This window comes from Cyanistes caeruleus, chromosome 9, assembly GCF_971803275.1.
Source record: "Cyanistes caeruleus chromosome 9, bCyaCae1.hap1.1, whole genome shotgun sequence".
Lineage (NCBI taxonomy): Eukaryota > Metazoa > Chordata > Aves > Passeriformes > Paridae > Cyanistes > Cyanistes caeruleus.
The window spans coordinates 17,785,252-17,800,971 of record NC_141709.1 but is presented as its reverse complement, the minus strand read 5'-3'; the positions used below and the strand labels follow the sequence as shown (position 1 = coordinate 17,800,971).

Here is a 15,720-nt window from a genome sequence, read left to right as displayed (position 1 = left end):
CAGCTTTTGCTATTAGTCCATCTTCAAAACTATGAAAACTAAAAAACAGCCCCCATTTTTTCCCCCCTCTTTCTTTGAAAAGTAAATGCACATCACCATGTACCCATGTTTGCTTTCTCTGACATTTTGACTTGGGTGTATTATCAAAAGGCCAGGTTGGATGGGGCCCTGAAAAACCTGGTCTAATGAAAAGTGCCCCTGCACAAGGTAGGGGATTGTAACTAGGTATCTTTGGAGGTCCCTGCCAACCCAAACCATTCTGTGGGAAGTGTCAGCATTTGAGAGCCACTGGGATTAGTATTTTGGAGAAAACAGGCCATTGTTTAAATCCAAGTTTCACAAGATCACCAAAGATAAAATAATACCCTGTTTTTTTTACCCCAGGACTTCTATGCCGTATTTCAGATTCAGACCTTTCCAGCTTATGTTTCTCATTTGTAAGTAAGACCTGACAGTAGTTACTGATCCTCTAACAAAGGTATTGTAAAGATCAACTAAGCAGCTACTGCCACTAGTATTACTATTGGTGCAATTTCTAAGGAAATTCGAGCAAAGCAATTTTATAGTCAACTCAAAAATCAGTGCATGTAGTGGGTTTTGAGGACTCTAGACCAGACATTACTTGAGAGTTAATGAGTAATAACAGAAACAGAATACAAACATTAACTGGGTCAAACCCGTGGTAGGATAACATGTAAGATTAACCATTAACATGCAAAGAGAGGATGCTTGCTGCTCTAAGAATTATCAGCATTTTATATTTACTAAAGCACCCTCAGCATTACAGAAGATGCTCCCATAAGCAAAATACCCTAAACTCCATTTCAGCATCAGGAAAGGGGAAGGCACTCCTAAAAGACTTCATAATGAAGGCCAGAATAATCAGAAAACCACTATCCACTTGACTCAATTTACATAAGGATTATCATTCACAAAGAAAAAAATATTCCTCCTCACAGTACGCTAACTCCCCTCACCCCTAACCCACATGACCCCAAACCCTCAACCAACCAAAAGAACCCACAAACCCAACCAACTACAGAAAAACTCAGTTAACCAGGCCAGCCAGGAACTGGGGGCTGGGAAAGAGTAAATAGCTCCTAACAGGAACAGGCTAAGGAAATATTCTAGGGAAGCATGAACTAGGACAGTAGACTGAAAATGCATTGCCTTACAGAGCTGTAGAATCATACTTCATGCATAATTTACTGCAAACACCAGCTTACACTTTATTCATCACTTTGCAGCCAATACACTACAGAGCTGCTGACTCAACCTTATTTTGAGAGACCAGCCTGTTGGTCAAATGAAATTCAACATGAGAAAATACTGAAACTTGTGTGTTACATTCCACCACCAATTATGAATAACTGCATTATATCAAGTAAGATAAATTTTCTTTAACTCCAAATGAGCAAGGCAAGATTCTCACCATCATTTCAGGGAAATTAAATATTTGAGAACTGCTGAATTTCACCAATATATGTAACTCCTTCAGTATTTTTTTATTTTTTCCTGGGCTGATGAAAACTTTTAGGAACAATCATCAAACATATTTAAAGAAATTGTTGACCTTTTTAAGTAGAGAAAAGGCAGACATTATAAGAAATAAGCCTAGTATAAGGCTGAAAAAAAAATTTCTACTACCGGAAATTTTACTCTCACCAGAACAGGACTAAAAGACAAGATGCTTTGTCCAACTTATTGCAACAGCAGAAACTTATTCCACTAGAAAATCAAATATAGGTTATGAATAGAAGACAGAGGGACGAAACCAACCAAAAAATCCCCGCCAACAAAAACCCCTCTACATGCAAAATATCACAATTTAGGAAAACTTTTCCCACAATAACAATTAAAAGATCATTTGACTAATCTAGTTGGGGAGGTGGAGCAGATTGTTTTGGGATCATAAGGAATCTCTTTTGTTGGAAGTTTTGGAGAAATCAGAACGTTTTTTCTAACAATCTTAGGGACACCCTGACAAAAGAAAATTCTCAAGTTCCCTCTCAAGGACCTACTTCTATAACTTAATGACAGGGAGGAGGGGAAAAATCTCCTCCCCCTTCTGTGCCTCTTGAGAAAAAGCAACCAACTTCCAACAGTCAGGCTCCTATGAGAATTACAAAAAATTATTAAGAAACGTGATTTGAATAACCGTGACTCGATTAAAAATATCAAGTCAAGCGTTTCTTTTCCAGCAGAGGGCAGTGCACAACCAGCAACCATCCATCGAGAATCAAACCGAAGGTTTCATTGAGACCAAAAATTATGTGCATTTAATATTAGATAGGCTCTAACAAAAAATGTCTCAATTTCACAGCTTACATAAAAGAGGCAACTGCTGTGGAATGATGTTTGTGAAGCTTCTGTTGCTGCTAAGCAGAGAAACATAAGAGGAAATGTCTCTGTCTCTAGCCTTACTGACATCACTGATGATCTTTGAGATGGATGAGAAATCCGTAGTGACAGAGATGTATAAAGTCCAAGCTGGCCACACGGGCATACTGCTCCTCTCCTCAGAAAAGCACATTACATCTGATAACTGCACCTTCTGTGATACTGTTGTTCTTGCTGCAGTTGCAAAATGTGTGGAAAAGAAGTCCTTAAACCACCCTACAGATTCAAAGAGAACTTCCTGATCATGTGGTGCCTTAGTGTCAGGCATTCCTCCCAGCTCTGCTACTTAATGCTGTCAGACAACGCAGAAACCCAACAACCTTTCTACTCACAAGCCCCAGCTCGCATCTCAACAGGCAAGTCTCTGCAGGAGTGTGATACACAGCATGAACTGGAATACACTGGACTTGGCAAGTTTTCCAGCGAGGTGGGGATTTCTCTAATATGTCTAAAAAAGGCAGCTCGCAAGGAAATTTCACTGTCATCAGGAAAAATTGTTTCCCAAACTTGTCACACTGACACAGATTTTTTTCTAAATTCTCCAAAACTTACATACACACATATAAACTTTGCTATTGATCACCCTCTTACCATAATATCTTCAGCCAGTAGAATGGTGAGAGTCAAAACACCCATACCTATATACTGGATTGGCAACCACAACATTACGAATTTGTGCAATTAACTATACAAACTGCATCAATAAATCTCATAACCTGAATTAAGTTCCCTAAAGTTGAATTAAACCCACAAAATATTGTCCTATCTTGCAAAGCTATAGATAATGATCAACACACTGGAATGTCATCAGAATTTTATTTTCAGTCGCACAAACCAAGTCCATGATGAATGACAGCAATTTCTATGACACTTTTCTTTCTAACAAAATCAAAGAAGAGTCAAAATAGGGAGAAAAATTAACAGTGTGGGGCTGAGAGAAACAAAAATCCTTCAGTAGAACTTCACAAGAAACTCTTTTTCTGCAGCTGTAACTTCCTTAAACAAGAAACAGTTTTTTCAAGTCTGAATCTAAATATAAACTTCCCTCATGACTATGCTGAGTGACAGTCATAAATTTTGAAATCTTTCCACTATTGGAATAAAATACAACTCCAAAATTTCAGGCCACAGTAATATTTATTAAGTCACTGCTGATATGTATTTTTATAATTATTAAGCACTATTTCCACAGGAAATGCTTCAAAAGTTAACCTGAAAAGAGAAAACTTTTTTTTTCTTTTCACCCTGATACAGATTCAATGATTACAGCACGGATGTCTATAAAAAAATCCTAAAGTATTTATAGTGAATAGGAATGGGACCAAAAGCTATCTTTAGTTCACATGAATTTGATCAAAATGACTCACAAAAAGTTCTCTGACACACTCTAATCTGCCAGCACTTGATTGTTTCTCCCTTGCTGCAGGAATCTATTCTGTGGATGGGCAGACTAAGGGTGTGGGAAGAACCTGCAGAGGCTACCAATGGATCTATTATTTGGTTCATAAAACTTGTAAAAATCTCACAGAATGTACAACGTGCTATTGTGTCCCTCAATCTCTTTCATGACTTGGGTAGCAGCCTGACTCAAAGCAGTCTGGCCTGTTTTCACTTCTACCATAAAAGGTTTTTTTGAAAGAGCCATTTAACTGTGACCATGGTTTCAGCAGCACTGTGAATACAAAGGAAGAGTTGAAGCCATATGGACACTTCAGTATACTCAGGCTTCCAACAAATCAGTACATTTTTTTCTCCCGTACAACTTGCTTTTGTATAATTAGCTCTTTATATACTAATTGAACTAATGCATCAATATTCAAGATGTAGTGAACTGCAACTTGTGAGCAATGTAATTTAAATAATTAGAAATCACAGTTCATCTATACAGAACATTCTCAAAAAAATTCTGTAATCAGTATTTTCTGCCTTGTATCTTGAACAGAATAAAACAGCAGAAAACACCAATTTATTTTGCATTTCCTCTATTCAGAGTATTTCTGAACACAAGGATTTATTTATATTACTTTAAGTCATCAGATTTTAGCAAGGAAAGGCTTGTTGAAAAGCAAAGTGCTACACTCAGCTTCAAAGTTTACCATCAGTCTATCTGCTTGTAGTTACTACAGCCACAAGAGACATGATGATGTTCTTCTCACTGTTAGGCAGCACACAGCTAAAACCAGCACAGTGAACCAGCACACTGCTCTGTGCCCAGGTCTTTTTGTAAAACTGCTTTTTAAACCTATCTTGTCTTAAAGGAGAGTAGGTATGACTGTGCAGACTGATGAAGTGCATCAGTTACGAGAATAGCACCTATTTGAATCCATCAAAATAGCTACCTCCAACCAATCAGCATGTCAGGGACAACAGGACTGGGGCTGCTCCCTGCGGGACAGCGAGCCGAGAGCACAAGGTGGGTGATGTACTCACAACAGGACACAGTCCCACAGCACCCAGACCCAACCAAGGTGAGCAGGATGATGAGATCAACAGGTCCTATCACATTCCAGAGAGCCTCAGACAAGAGAGGTAACAGGCCAGGTATAAAGTCTGTCCTGGGCTTCCCACACAGCACTTGGAAGCAGGACTAGGGGCAGAAACACCTTCTGAGCAACTGAGGCAGGGTCTGAAGGTGCAGCCTGATGCAGCCCTCACCCAGGGGGCACGGGTGACGTGTGGCTGGCCAGGACATCTGAGAACAATTGGTTCCCTCCGGGCCCTGACACAGTACAAATTGTTTGGGCTGTTAACTCCTGGGTAGAACTGCCAGCAGCCAAACTGCCCTAACACAACTTAAGTTTGTGCCACGTATTACTTCAAGATAACACAATTCTTTCAAGGCAAATTAATCCAAAGTCTCTCTTCTCTTTACAGCCTGAATAGCAATATGAGAGAAACAAGAATCAGTATCAAGACTTTTTACAATTACAATGTACAATTAGTTCCAGTGTGAGTCTTATGTGTGAGTGATACCTCACACATGATTCATAATCAAGTTTATATGTGTTTTCAGTCAGTAAATCAACACTTCTCTGTTGAGAAACAATATTAACTCTATTTTCCTGTGCACTAGAAATATAAAAGTACTACTCAGAACTTGCATATCCTGAATCAGCAAAATATGATTCCCAAAAGTGCTCTTGTTGCTTTTTCCCTCTTCTCTTACTATCTCTTTTTCATTTTAAGGTATTTTTTAATCACTTAAGCAACATCTGTCAAAGCCTTCCTGCTAGCTCAAACTACGTACCCGTTATATACCAAAGAGACTTGTGCAAATGGCAATGGTGGTATTAAACATGCTGCAGAAATCTATTTTTTCAGCTTGAGAAAGTTAGCGTTTGGCAGTTTATACCTGCCACCATAATGTATTTGAGGATCTGGAAAATTTATCAACATTAATATAAAAAGTTACAGAAGACAGTGAACACATACTTGCTCAAACTGAAGCCAACAAAGGGAGTCCAAGATCCTGTTGGTATGAATTCACTCACAACTTTTACAGTTAGAGTTAACTGATAAACAAAATACTGGCGAGAGACCTCTTTTATTTATGATTGATTGATTTCTGTGCAAGAACACATTTCTGGAATCAGTTTTATTAGCAACGCAGACTTTGACACACAAAAAATATTTGGGGAGTTATATTTATTAGAAAGCAATTTCTTCATATTTTTCAAAGTTGTAGTTTGAGATGTCTTGTCTAGAGTGCCTGTTTTAACACCACTGAACTAGGATCCAAACTTGCAGTTCACTAAAGGTAGGGATATAGACAGGAAAAACTGGAAAAGGAAGGGGAAGAGAAGGGACTGGTAACCCTTATACTCTCCCTCATATGTTTCTTTTCCCCAGGCTTTCCTCCTCAACATCAAAGTTTTAATAACTAAGCTTAGCACCACTGCTACTGACAAGAGTCCAAGACAAGCTTCTACTAGAAAAACCAGAAACCACATTTATAATTCAGAACTTGCTGCAACAAGACAAGACACACATATTGATGAATTGGCACATGATACCTCTGCCTTCTACTTAGTCACATTATTAAAAATGTAACAGCATACTCAGTACAGCACAGTTAGAGATACACAGTAAATTAAATACAGCAATTAACATGCCAACCACTTAGTTGCCTCTGGCATCCCCTCTTCCACAGTGCTCTTGAGAAGGATTTTGACCTTCTCTACCATATCCAAACTTCAGGCTGGGATTGAGGCCAGGGATCTCACAACACTGAACTACCTGTTTGGAGCAGAAATCCAGCAGCTGCTCTGAGAGTCTCCTCTGGCAGACACTTTTCCAGCCATGTTTTGGACCAGAAGTTAATTTTTAGCTGTAATTTTAGTAAGTATATGCTAGAATTGTAAACCTAATTTTGACATTTTTATTATATTTTCAGATGTGTTTCTTTACTTCTCCAGAAATCTATAAGCAAAAAATACAGCTTCTTTTAATCTGCTAACCAAAGCAAGAATTTAAGCAGTCACCATGTAACTGTAAAGAAGCCCCATATAAAAATGCAACCTACACCCAAAGTACAATGCCCACAAGTATTTCACTGAAGCTTTAAGAAACAGTCTGACATATAAGTTTAGTTGTACTGAAAGATAGACAGTTGCACTATTTATCTACAAATGTCTGGAAATGCTCTGTCAGTGCTGGGTATAGACCAAATAAAATATTCTGAGGGTAAGAAACAGTACCTTACCTTAACATATTCCAATGCAGGATCCAGAATATTCTGATCTCTGTTAGAAAATGGTACCAGGAGAGAAGGACAGAAAGAAAAAACAAACAAAAAAATGGTAAGTCCAAATATAACCTCATACTGAAGAGATGCATTCATAGGAGCAATATGCTACTAGGTCACACTAAAATTCTTGTTAAAAGTTGTGTGTTTGAGATAGATAGCCTATGCTATCTTATTTTTAACAAATGTATAAACCACTGATTTCCTCTAGAAGGACAGGTAGTAGAGCCAATAGTACTTAATTTAAGAAATAAAGTTGATTGTACCATTTCAAGCAAATAAAAAAATCTTGACATTTCAACAGGTAGCTGAAATAATTACTTGCCTCCTAAAATATTTGAAATAAATTTAAAAGAGAGCTCTCCCAATGGCTTTTGAATTTATTTCTTCACTTTTATGTTTTCCCATTTAAGCTACTGCCTCTGATAGCACTGGGAGAGCGCTGCTTACAGGAAATAGAAAGTACTACATTCACTTTATATATATACACAGAAGTTCTCAAAATAATCATAATTTCAGCATCACAATTATTTGAACACCAGATAATCAAGTCATTGCCCTAATCTAAAAATAAAAATCTCATCATAGGTTTTTTAGACAGACAGATGGCAAAGGGCATGGAAGCCTGAAGAGCCTTGCACTGTTACAACTCTTTCCATAAAATATATGTTTATTTTTATTTCAAAGCATTTTGTATATTTGTTTTTATTTGAGAACTATCAGGTTAACAGAGTTTTCAGTACATTACTGGATGTTTTCTACAGAACCTGGGATGACACACATGGTACTGCCCTCAACTATAAACATGTAACAGCACAATGAAAACCATGCATACTTGAGAGGGAGTTGGCACTTGTTACAGCAATCAAGTTTTCCACATGGACAATAGATCTCTATAAATTTAGAAACAGGATCCTTTTTGGTGGAAGCTGTATGTTTAGAAAGATGTAACACTAGAAACCTAATAAGCAGCTTCAGAAATGCAGAATTTGGGTTACACTGGAATCAATCAATCCAGAAAACAGTCTCTGGATTCCCTGTATTGTTTTGAATGTACTTGCATATCACCTAAAACTATGTTATTATTTTATACTCAATTTTTAATCCAGAATATACTCATCTTTTAATCCAGAATATCAGAATACTGAGCCTTCCCCATAGAATGATGGTGCTCAACTGTTCAGGCTGTATCACATGTTGCTGTTTCACATTATCTCAGTATTTATCAAGGACCAAATTACATTCTCAACTGATGTTTAAAAGAATAAAAATCTGGAAAATTCAATGGTAATAGAATTTGGACCATTTGAAACTTTCTTCTATGCAATATACAAAGAAAGGTCAGTTTGATAATTGTATGAGCATAAAGCATGTACAAGCATAGCAGAGAACACAGGGGTGAAGCACATAGGAAAAAAGAAAATAAAGCTTCTAAACAGATGTTTTTCTTTTCAACACTTTGCAATTTGACTGGGAAAAAAAATCCCATTTTTAATCAGTTCAGCAAAGTCATTAAACATGCCTGAATTCTTCTCACATTCAAATGATCTGTGGGAAGTTGTTCCAGTACCAAATGCTCCTAAAATACTTTGCAGTTTAGTTTTTCATTTGCCTGTGGAATCTCTCAGGACAAAGGGTCTACCAGCACTGCATATGCAACACACTGTGAAAGAACAAACCTGCTTACTCTGGCAGTGAGCATGTCTTGTTATGGTCCGCACTTACAACCTGCACTCCTGCAGGCCAGCCTTCCTACAGACTCCATTGGTCCCACCTTCTGCCGCAAGGCAAATGATCTTTAGGACAGATCAAGCCAAAGCAAAATGAAAGAGGTAGAAAAGCTTTAAGACAAAACAGTTTATTTACAGGTATATAAAGCAGGACCTTCAGAAGAGAGCAGAGAAGTGACCTGCATTCCTTTCAGCATCCACATGACAAAAGTGCTTTAAAAATGTTTGGGTTTGAGAAATGGATGGTGTAAGAAGTATCTTCACAAGTACGGTAGTATTTTATCTGGTAAATTGACCCACAACAAAATATACAACAAAATCCTGCAATTCACCCTGCGTCATATAGAAAGATGTTTATGTTGGAGCACTATTCGTCTCAGATACCCGTCTCCAAGCTCTCCCCCTCTTCCCTTGTTATCTAAGCCTTCATATTCATGCAAATTTTTTGAAGCTATTTTCAAGGAATGGTAACTTTTATTGATGTGTAGTAACTAATAGTAAAGATTAACTACTGCATTTTCCTGTGATTTGATTCCACCACAATACTATCACATTACATGCAGAAAACCAAATTAAGCAGTTAGCCCAAATAACTAGAAGGCAACCTAATAAAACTAACTCCTCAATCTCGGCTCTCTGTTAGCAATGGTGATGTTTCTTTAGGCCATGTGCTCCTGGTGAAGAAAATCTATATTGTCATGAAGTTCAGAAAAATATGGTATGTTTTTTTCTTTCCATTTTCCCTCTCAAAGAATCTTAATAAAAAATGATGAATCCACATTCTCATTTACTATATTAGAAGATCAGTAGAAAAAATATTAATACTTTCAAATGACTAACAGATCAGATGAAAGATAGCAGCAAGTTCTGCCATCTCTCAGAATCAGTTTAACTGAAGGCTTGTTTCATTAATACTAAATTCTTATAATTCATCAGATTTTATTAACTTTCAAATAATGCTAATGTTTGTCTTGGTAAAAAGCTTGACTTTACAGCTGAATTCATTTGCACCTGTTTACCTACAACATTAATGTATTGGAGTCTGCACGTAAGTCATCCAGTCCTGTGTAAACTGAGGCGCATAGATTGGATTTTATTACGCATTTTGGTTTCCTGATAATCATATAAGGCCTGCTTCCAGTCCAAAAAAAAGCATATTTAATACAGAATGATGTCCCTGGAACAAAGAAGTTTTCAGAAGACCTCGTGCTAAGTATGCACTAGGACACACAATATGGGCTTCATGTTCTTTTCATATCCATTTTGCCACAGGCAGGAATTTAAAAGGGGGATGCAAGCAGACTCCCACAACTGTTTTGGGTATTGCTATTGCTGCCACCTCTTGCTATCACCTCACTTTGTGGCAAAATCCCTTTCCAGCATGTTTTTACTCATAAGAACAAAAACAAAAAAACCCCAAAAAACCAGCACCTGACTTGTTACATGTAATTAAGCCATTCTCCTGTATAGTGTAAATCCTCTGTTGCCTCCCCCACATGCACAAGGTCTGTGTGGAAATTGTGGAAGCATAAACACTCCAGTAATATTTGACCACTAAAAGAAAGCACTACATTCTTAGCCATCATGATTCTGATGCTTTTCCTAGCCAGAAACACATTCTCTCTAGAGACTGACATCTGACAACCCGTTTTTCAATGTTGGCTGATCTTGCAGACATACAACCATTTAATCTCTCCCTAGCAGTCCTTGGAAATTATCTCAATTTCTTCTCAATCCAGTTTCAAGATTTTTATCAAGATTCTTATGTGCTTTTTTTTTTCATGTATGGGTTTCTTGCTGATATGGCCAAGAAAATACACAGAGCTTGCAAACAAGCATAGAGCTTCAGCAACCCCAGAAAAAAATGAAGGCAAGAAAAAAAATGTGAAGTTGCTCTTTTGCTTCCCTCTTCTCCCCACAGCAACATTTGTTGCAAGAATGAAGGGTTTGGTGTCATACTGGTTGGCACTGACTGTCTATGAGCAAATAATGATACATTTGACCACTATGAGAAACAACACAGCTTCTCAGGAAATAGGAATTACCATTGTATGAGGACCCCTTTGAAATATAACAAGAGCTGAATGATATGAGAAAAGGGGACGGAATACAGCTGTTATTGGATGTTAGTTCTCTACTTCCCAATACCTCTAAATAGTAGTCAAACATGCGGGGAGTGTTAAAAGATTTTAAAAAAAAATGCCCTTTTGAAGATGTCACCATGAACAGTCACTGGCTAAAACGAAGGGGAAAAAAAAAACTACTATAAGCAACCTGAATCATACTTCTGGTATGACAAACTAAATACTGTCATACTGCCAGTTTCAAATCCTGCATGGATTTGAAGACAATGAGCAACCAAACATGAAAATTGGGTAAAGGAAACTTTAATATCCTGGTAACTAGTCACTTCAAAAATATTTGATAAAATTGTTACACACTCACAATCAATGCTGGAATTGAAAAGTCAAATCCTGGCATTCAATCCCAGCATCCATTATTCAGTAACTCAGATATCATCTGTTTTTCAGACTCTGAGGTTTGTCCAATCGTCCTCTAGGGCTGCTTCAATAAAAAATCTTTAAGGCAGAGATGCTGTAACCTTTAGCTGTTTGATTCTAGGAAAACTTCCACGTTTCTAACATTGTACATTACCTCCTCTCATCACTGGTGCTATAAAATTCGTGCAGACCTTTACACACTAAGCCATATGAAGCATCCGCATTTTCCAGGCCCTTAGCATCCTCACAGAACCATCAGCTACAATTATATATTAGTTGTGATAACTTTAACAAAATTTAAGTGCAGACACAACAGTATTATCAAGTTGCTCAAATCCTTGCTATCATTCAACTCCCATATAAACACTCTTTCAGTGGTGGAAACTGCTGAGTGGCCCTGAGTCAGCTGTGTGCTACTTCACACTTTTATAACTGCGCCTGTGGGAAAAATATTGGGACACATTGCCAGTATTTGATGTATGAAAATATATTGGTCTATTTTAAAGTGACTTTCCTGGGGATGTTTTGAAAAGCATCTCCTTTCTACCATTGAAAGAGAAATCATGTGAACTATCTTCTCAGTAGTTCCAACACCAATGGTGCCAATGCCAAATCTGAGTAAAGACAATAGAGGCTCAAAGGGAGCCTGAGACCCTCAAAATGTACCAAGCTGTTGCATGGCTGCTAACAGAACTGCTGTAAAACAACCAGATGGGATCTTATACCTTCTTCAGTTTGCGTCTTTGAAATCTCTCCATCTCTGTAGATTTTTTAAATACACACTACTTAAGTATGAAGGTACAAGTTGGAGCATGCTGGACATGGCATGTTTTAGTATATGTAACACAGACTGATTTTATTTGTACTGAGAACTAGAGTAAAAGATCCAGTGATTTTACCCCCCAGCAGCTTCTGCTTCACACACACACTTCTGCTACATTCCTAAGGGCATTCCACCCTTCTGCCTACAGCTGCACAGCACCATGGACATGACTCATTCAAACACCAGTGGAAAGAAGTGCTAACTGCTATGACTAACTGTGTGATGACCTGCAGTGCACACAAGAACAGCAGGGACTCCGGTAATTAAAACTCAAGAAGAGTTGCAATGTACTTTTCCTTGAATTAAATAAACTCTCAACTTCTATTTGTTCAGAATGCCCCAGCAGTGATAATGTTTCAGCAATTTACTTTTACCACTTCAACCTTCATGCCTCCAGCTTGCTCCAGTTTACCTATTGCAGCAGAAAAGCCAACACAATTTTTTTCTATTTTTTCCAGAAGAATTTCTTTTTCTGCACCACACACAGTACCAGTCTCCACAACTTGTTCAAAATCTCAGACCAGGCACCTCCATTCTTTTTCCTCTATTTTCCTTAACATTTAGGCCTACCAAAGCCAAAACTGTCCCTCAAAGCCCTTCTTAAATCTTCTATCCCAAGACCTATTCTATCAAAATAGTGGTTGGGCAGCAAGACTCTTGCTTATCCAAAACAGGCACTCTTAGTACATTCCCTGTTTATATATGTCCTGTTGCCTGTTGACTTGTATCTTCAGCTGGCAGCTCTTAACAGTGAGTGCTTTAGTTGCTGCACAGTTATCCTGAATCCACTGCCACAAAATTCTAAGTGTTCAAAATCAATATAACCTTACAAAATAAATACTCATATTAAAAAAACACATTGACAAATGTTTAGTAGAATCACAATCTCCATTAATTAATCTGAAATGCATCTAATTCTAGGTACAATTTACTCACAAAGTATGTTTTTCACCTGGCTAATAAGTCTTTCAGGAATGTATATCTGGACTGAAGCATAGGAATGGTAATACATGGCTTTAATACTGAAGATGACAGTGGAAGTATTGTCCTCCCTGTCTATTCCCTTAGGCCACTTTAAAAAGCTTGTCACATCAGATGCCTCTCTGCACTGGATATCACAAGTATGCATTAGGAATATACTCCCCTACCTAACATTTAACTACTATTTAGAGCATAAAAGGGACAGAAAGGAAAACAAATGCTCGCCTGTGAACAGGAGGCAGGATAAGGAAGCAATTTAGCATTGGTACAACTGAATAGAGGACTCCATAACACTTATGAAAGAGACCAGAAAACAGCAGAGCCAGGGAAGGGTCTTTGGGTGTGATGGAAGGAGTAATTCAAGAAACTTCCCACTATACATACAGTGCCCTCTGCTCAAAGAAGAAACAGTCAGAAAAAGCTGAACTTTTCAGGAAGTTTTTGAAAAATAACACTGACTAATTTTCCTAGGGGCTTTGAGGGATTTGGGCTCGAGTTTACCTAGCAAGTTGTACATTAACAACAAGGTCATGATCCCACATTTAATTTCAAACAATAATACAACTGTGTTCATCCCATAAGTAACTTCAGTTCCTCTGCTCAGAAGCTGAAGGACTGTGGTTAATTCCTCTCTAATACTAGAGAGATGGTCTCTCTTCTTGAGACATTTTGTCATGTTTTCCTCATTTCCCTCTCTGAAGATTCCACGTGGGAAGATTTCCAAAATCCCCATAAAAATCAAGAAGTGAAGCATTGGTTCTGCAGGTCTACGTCCACCAAGCAAAGAAAGAGGATGTGAGCATTAAATGGGAACAAAGGGGTGAAGCAGAACTTCACAACAGAAGAAACTGAACCCAACAATGGACAGGGGCTAAAAAGAAAAGATAGACAAGGCAAAACAAAAAACCCTGAGAGTTAAAGGATAAGAGGATTTGATACTGAACATAAGCAGGTAACATTGGCTATTCTCTGCTTATCCAACACAGCATTCCTTCTACCACAAACAACTACCGGCTTTAGTGGGTAGCTCTGCTTCACCTCTGAGACAGCAGAGGTGTGCAGGTACACAAGTGAACAGGATATATCAAGAGAAAGAGTGGGAAAATCTGTGACAAAAAACATGAAGTATTGGCAACATCTAAGGAATTCTTCCATTTGAAAAAGCTGTGCATGGAAGAAGTCAATTTCACTAACCCCAGATTCAACACACTTGTGTTACTTTTAATTAAGAAATACAACCACATGAACAGTTTGGTTCAGGTTTTTTAAAAACAAAACTCATACTAAGAAGTAGTTTCAGGCATTACACCAAAACCGTAACTATTTTCACTTTCAAAATTTTATGCATTTATAAAACTTCCTCCCCACCTAATCCTAAAATTTAAAAGGGCACCATGGTATTGGTCTTCTTCCTGGTAATCCTGCAAATATTTCCATACTTGAAGAACTACACTGCATTTTATAAACCAAAAAAACCCCACAGTATTACTCACTTTACTCCCCACTGGAAACATATAAAATACTTATTTTACTTGATATATTAAAAATTATTTTTAATTTTTGAAGTGCACTTAATCATTAATATACACAGTATGAATATAAAAAAGTAGCAAAAATTTAAATTAAAATTATCCAACAAATCATGTTTTCAAAATCACTAGTCAGAAAAAAAAAAAATGCTGTCTAAATACCTGATCCACCCCATTCTCCAAATCCAAAGAAGAGCAGAATTTGCAGCATCTGGAGAAGCAAAACAGGCTGCAAATTCTTACAAGGATAAAGAAAATCCCTGAATAGTGTTCTCCTCACCAAGTACAGCCTTGCCAACTCTTTTCCTTCGTAATTCAACTGTCAATTCAAGGACTTCAGCAGGTCTGATCTATTGTGGTAATACCAGTAAGAGAACAGGAAAAGTTTTGGGAACCCAGAATTCAGTCATTAATAGCTTTATACTTCAAGACTAGCACCTTGCCAACTTCCAAATGTTCTGCCCTGCAAGGACAAGGGCAAGCACCGAAGAGAACAGTGAGCTTGCTTAGCTGATGGAGTTACCTTGTAAATGCCAGTGGTATTAGTCAAGGTTAAAATTGAACATGTTTTTATTTTTTCCTGGACAGTTATATGAGACAAGTATGTGAGGATCATCCAGCCAAACATGCAGAGCCTTGAAGATCAGAAATTCAGAAGAGAACATCCTAAACAAGCAGATAAACTAATTTACTCTACTCTCTGCTACAGCAGTACAAAGTCCAGTGCTAGATGAGAGCTCTTTATCTGAAACAGCTGACATAGAAAAACAAGAGGAAAAAGAAGTCTGCTGACCAGTACTCGAAACAAGAGACTGAAGTCTAACTGAATATGTAGTCACACACACCATACTTTCAGAACTACAGAAAATAAGTGTATTCTTTGCTCCTCTGTGTAGATAATTAGGGCCAGTCTATAAAATACACTTTAGTTTACAGGCTATCAAAAGATCAAATTTTGACCTTTTGCAATAAGGTTCAATGAGTCCTTGAAGACATTAAGAGTTAACTGGTC

General features: G+C 37.7%; 1 protein-coding gene across 11 annotated transcripts in view; it reads right to left on the bottom strand.

The window, feature by feature from the left end:
- Positions 1 to 15,720, bottom strand: part of BCAR3 (BCAR3 adaptor protein, NSP family member) — a 97,541-nt gene that overhangs the window by 28,192 nt on the left and 53,629 nt on the right. For all 11 annotated transcript variants that reach the window (XM_086901889.1, XM_086901888.1, XM_086901890.1 and 8 more), the window contains one exon: positions 7,103 to 7,142. In XM_086901889.1, the coding sequence (XP_086758015.1) occupies positions 7,103 to 7,142 (40 nt within the window). The remainder of the gene's footprint in view (positions 1 to 7,102; positions 7,143 to 15,720) is intronic.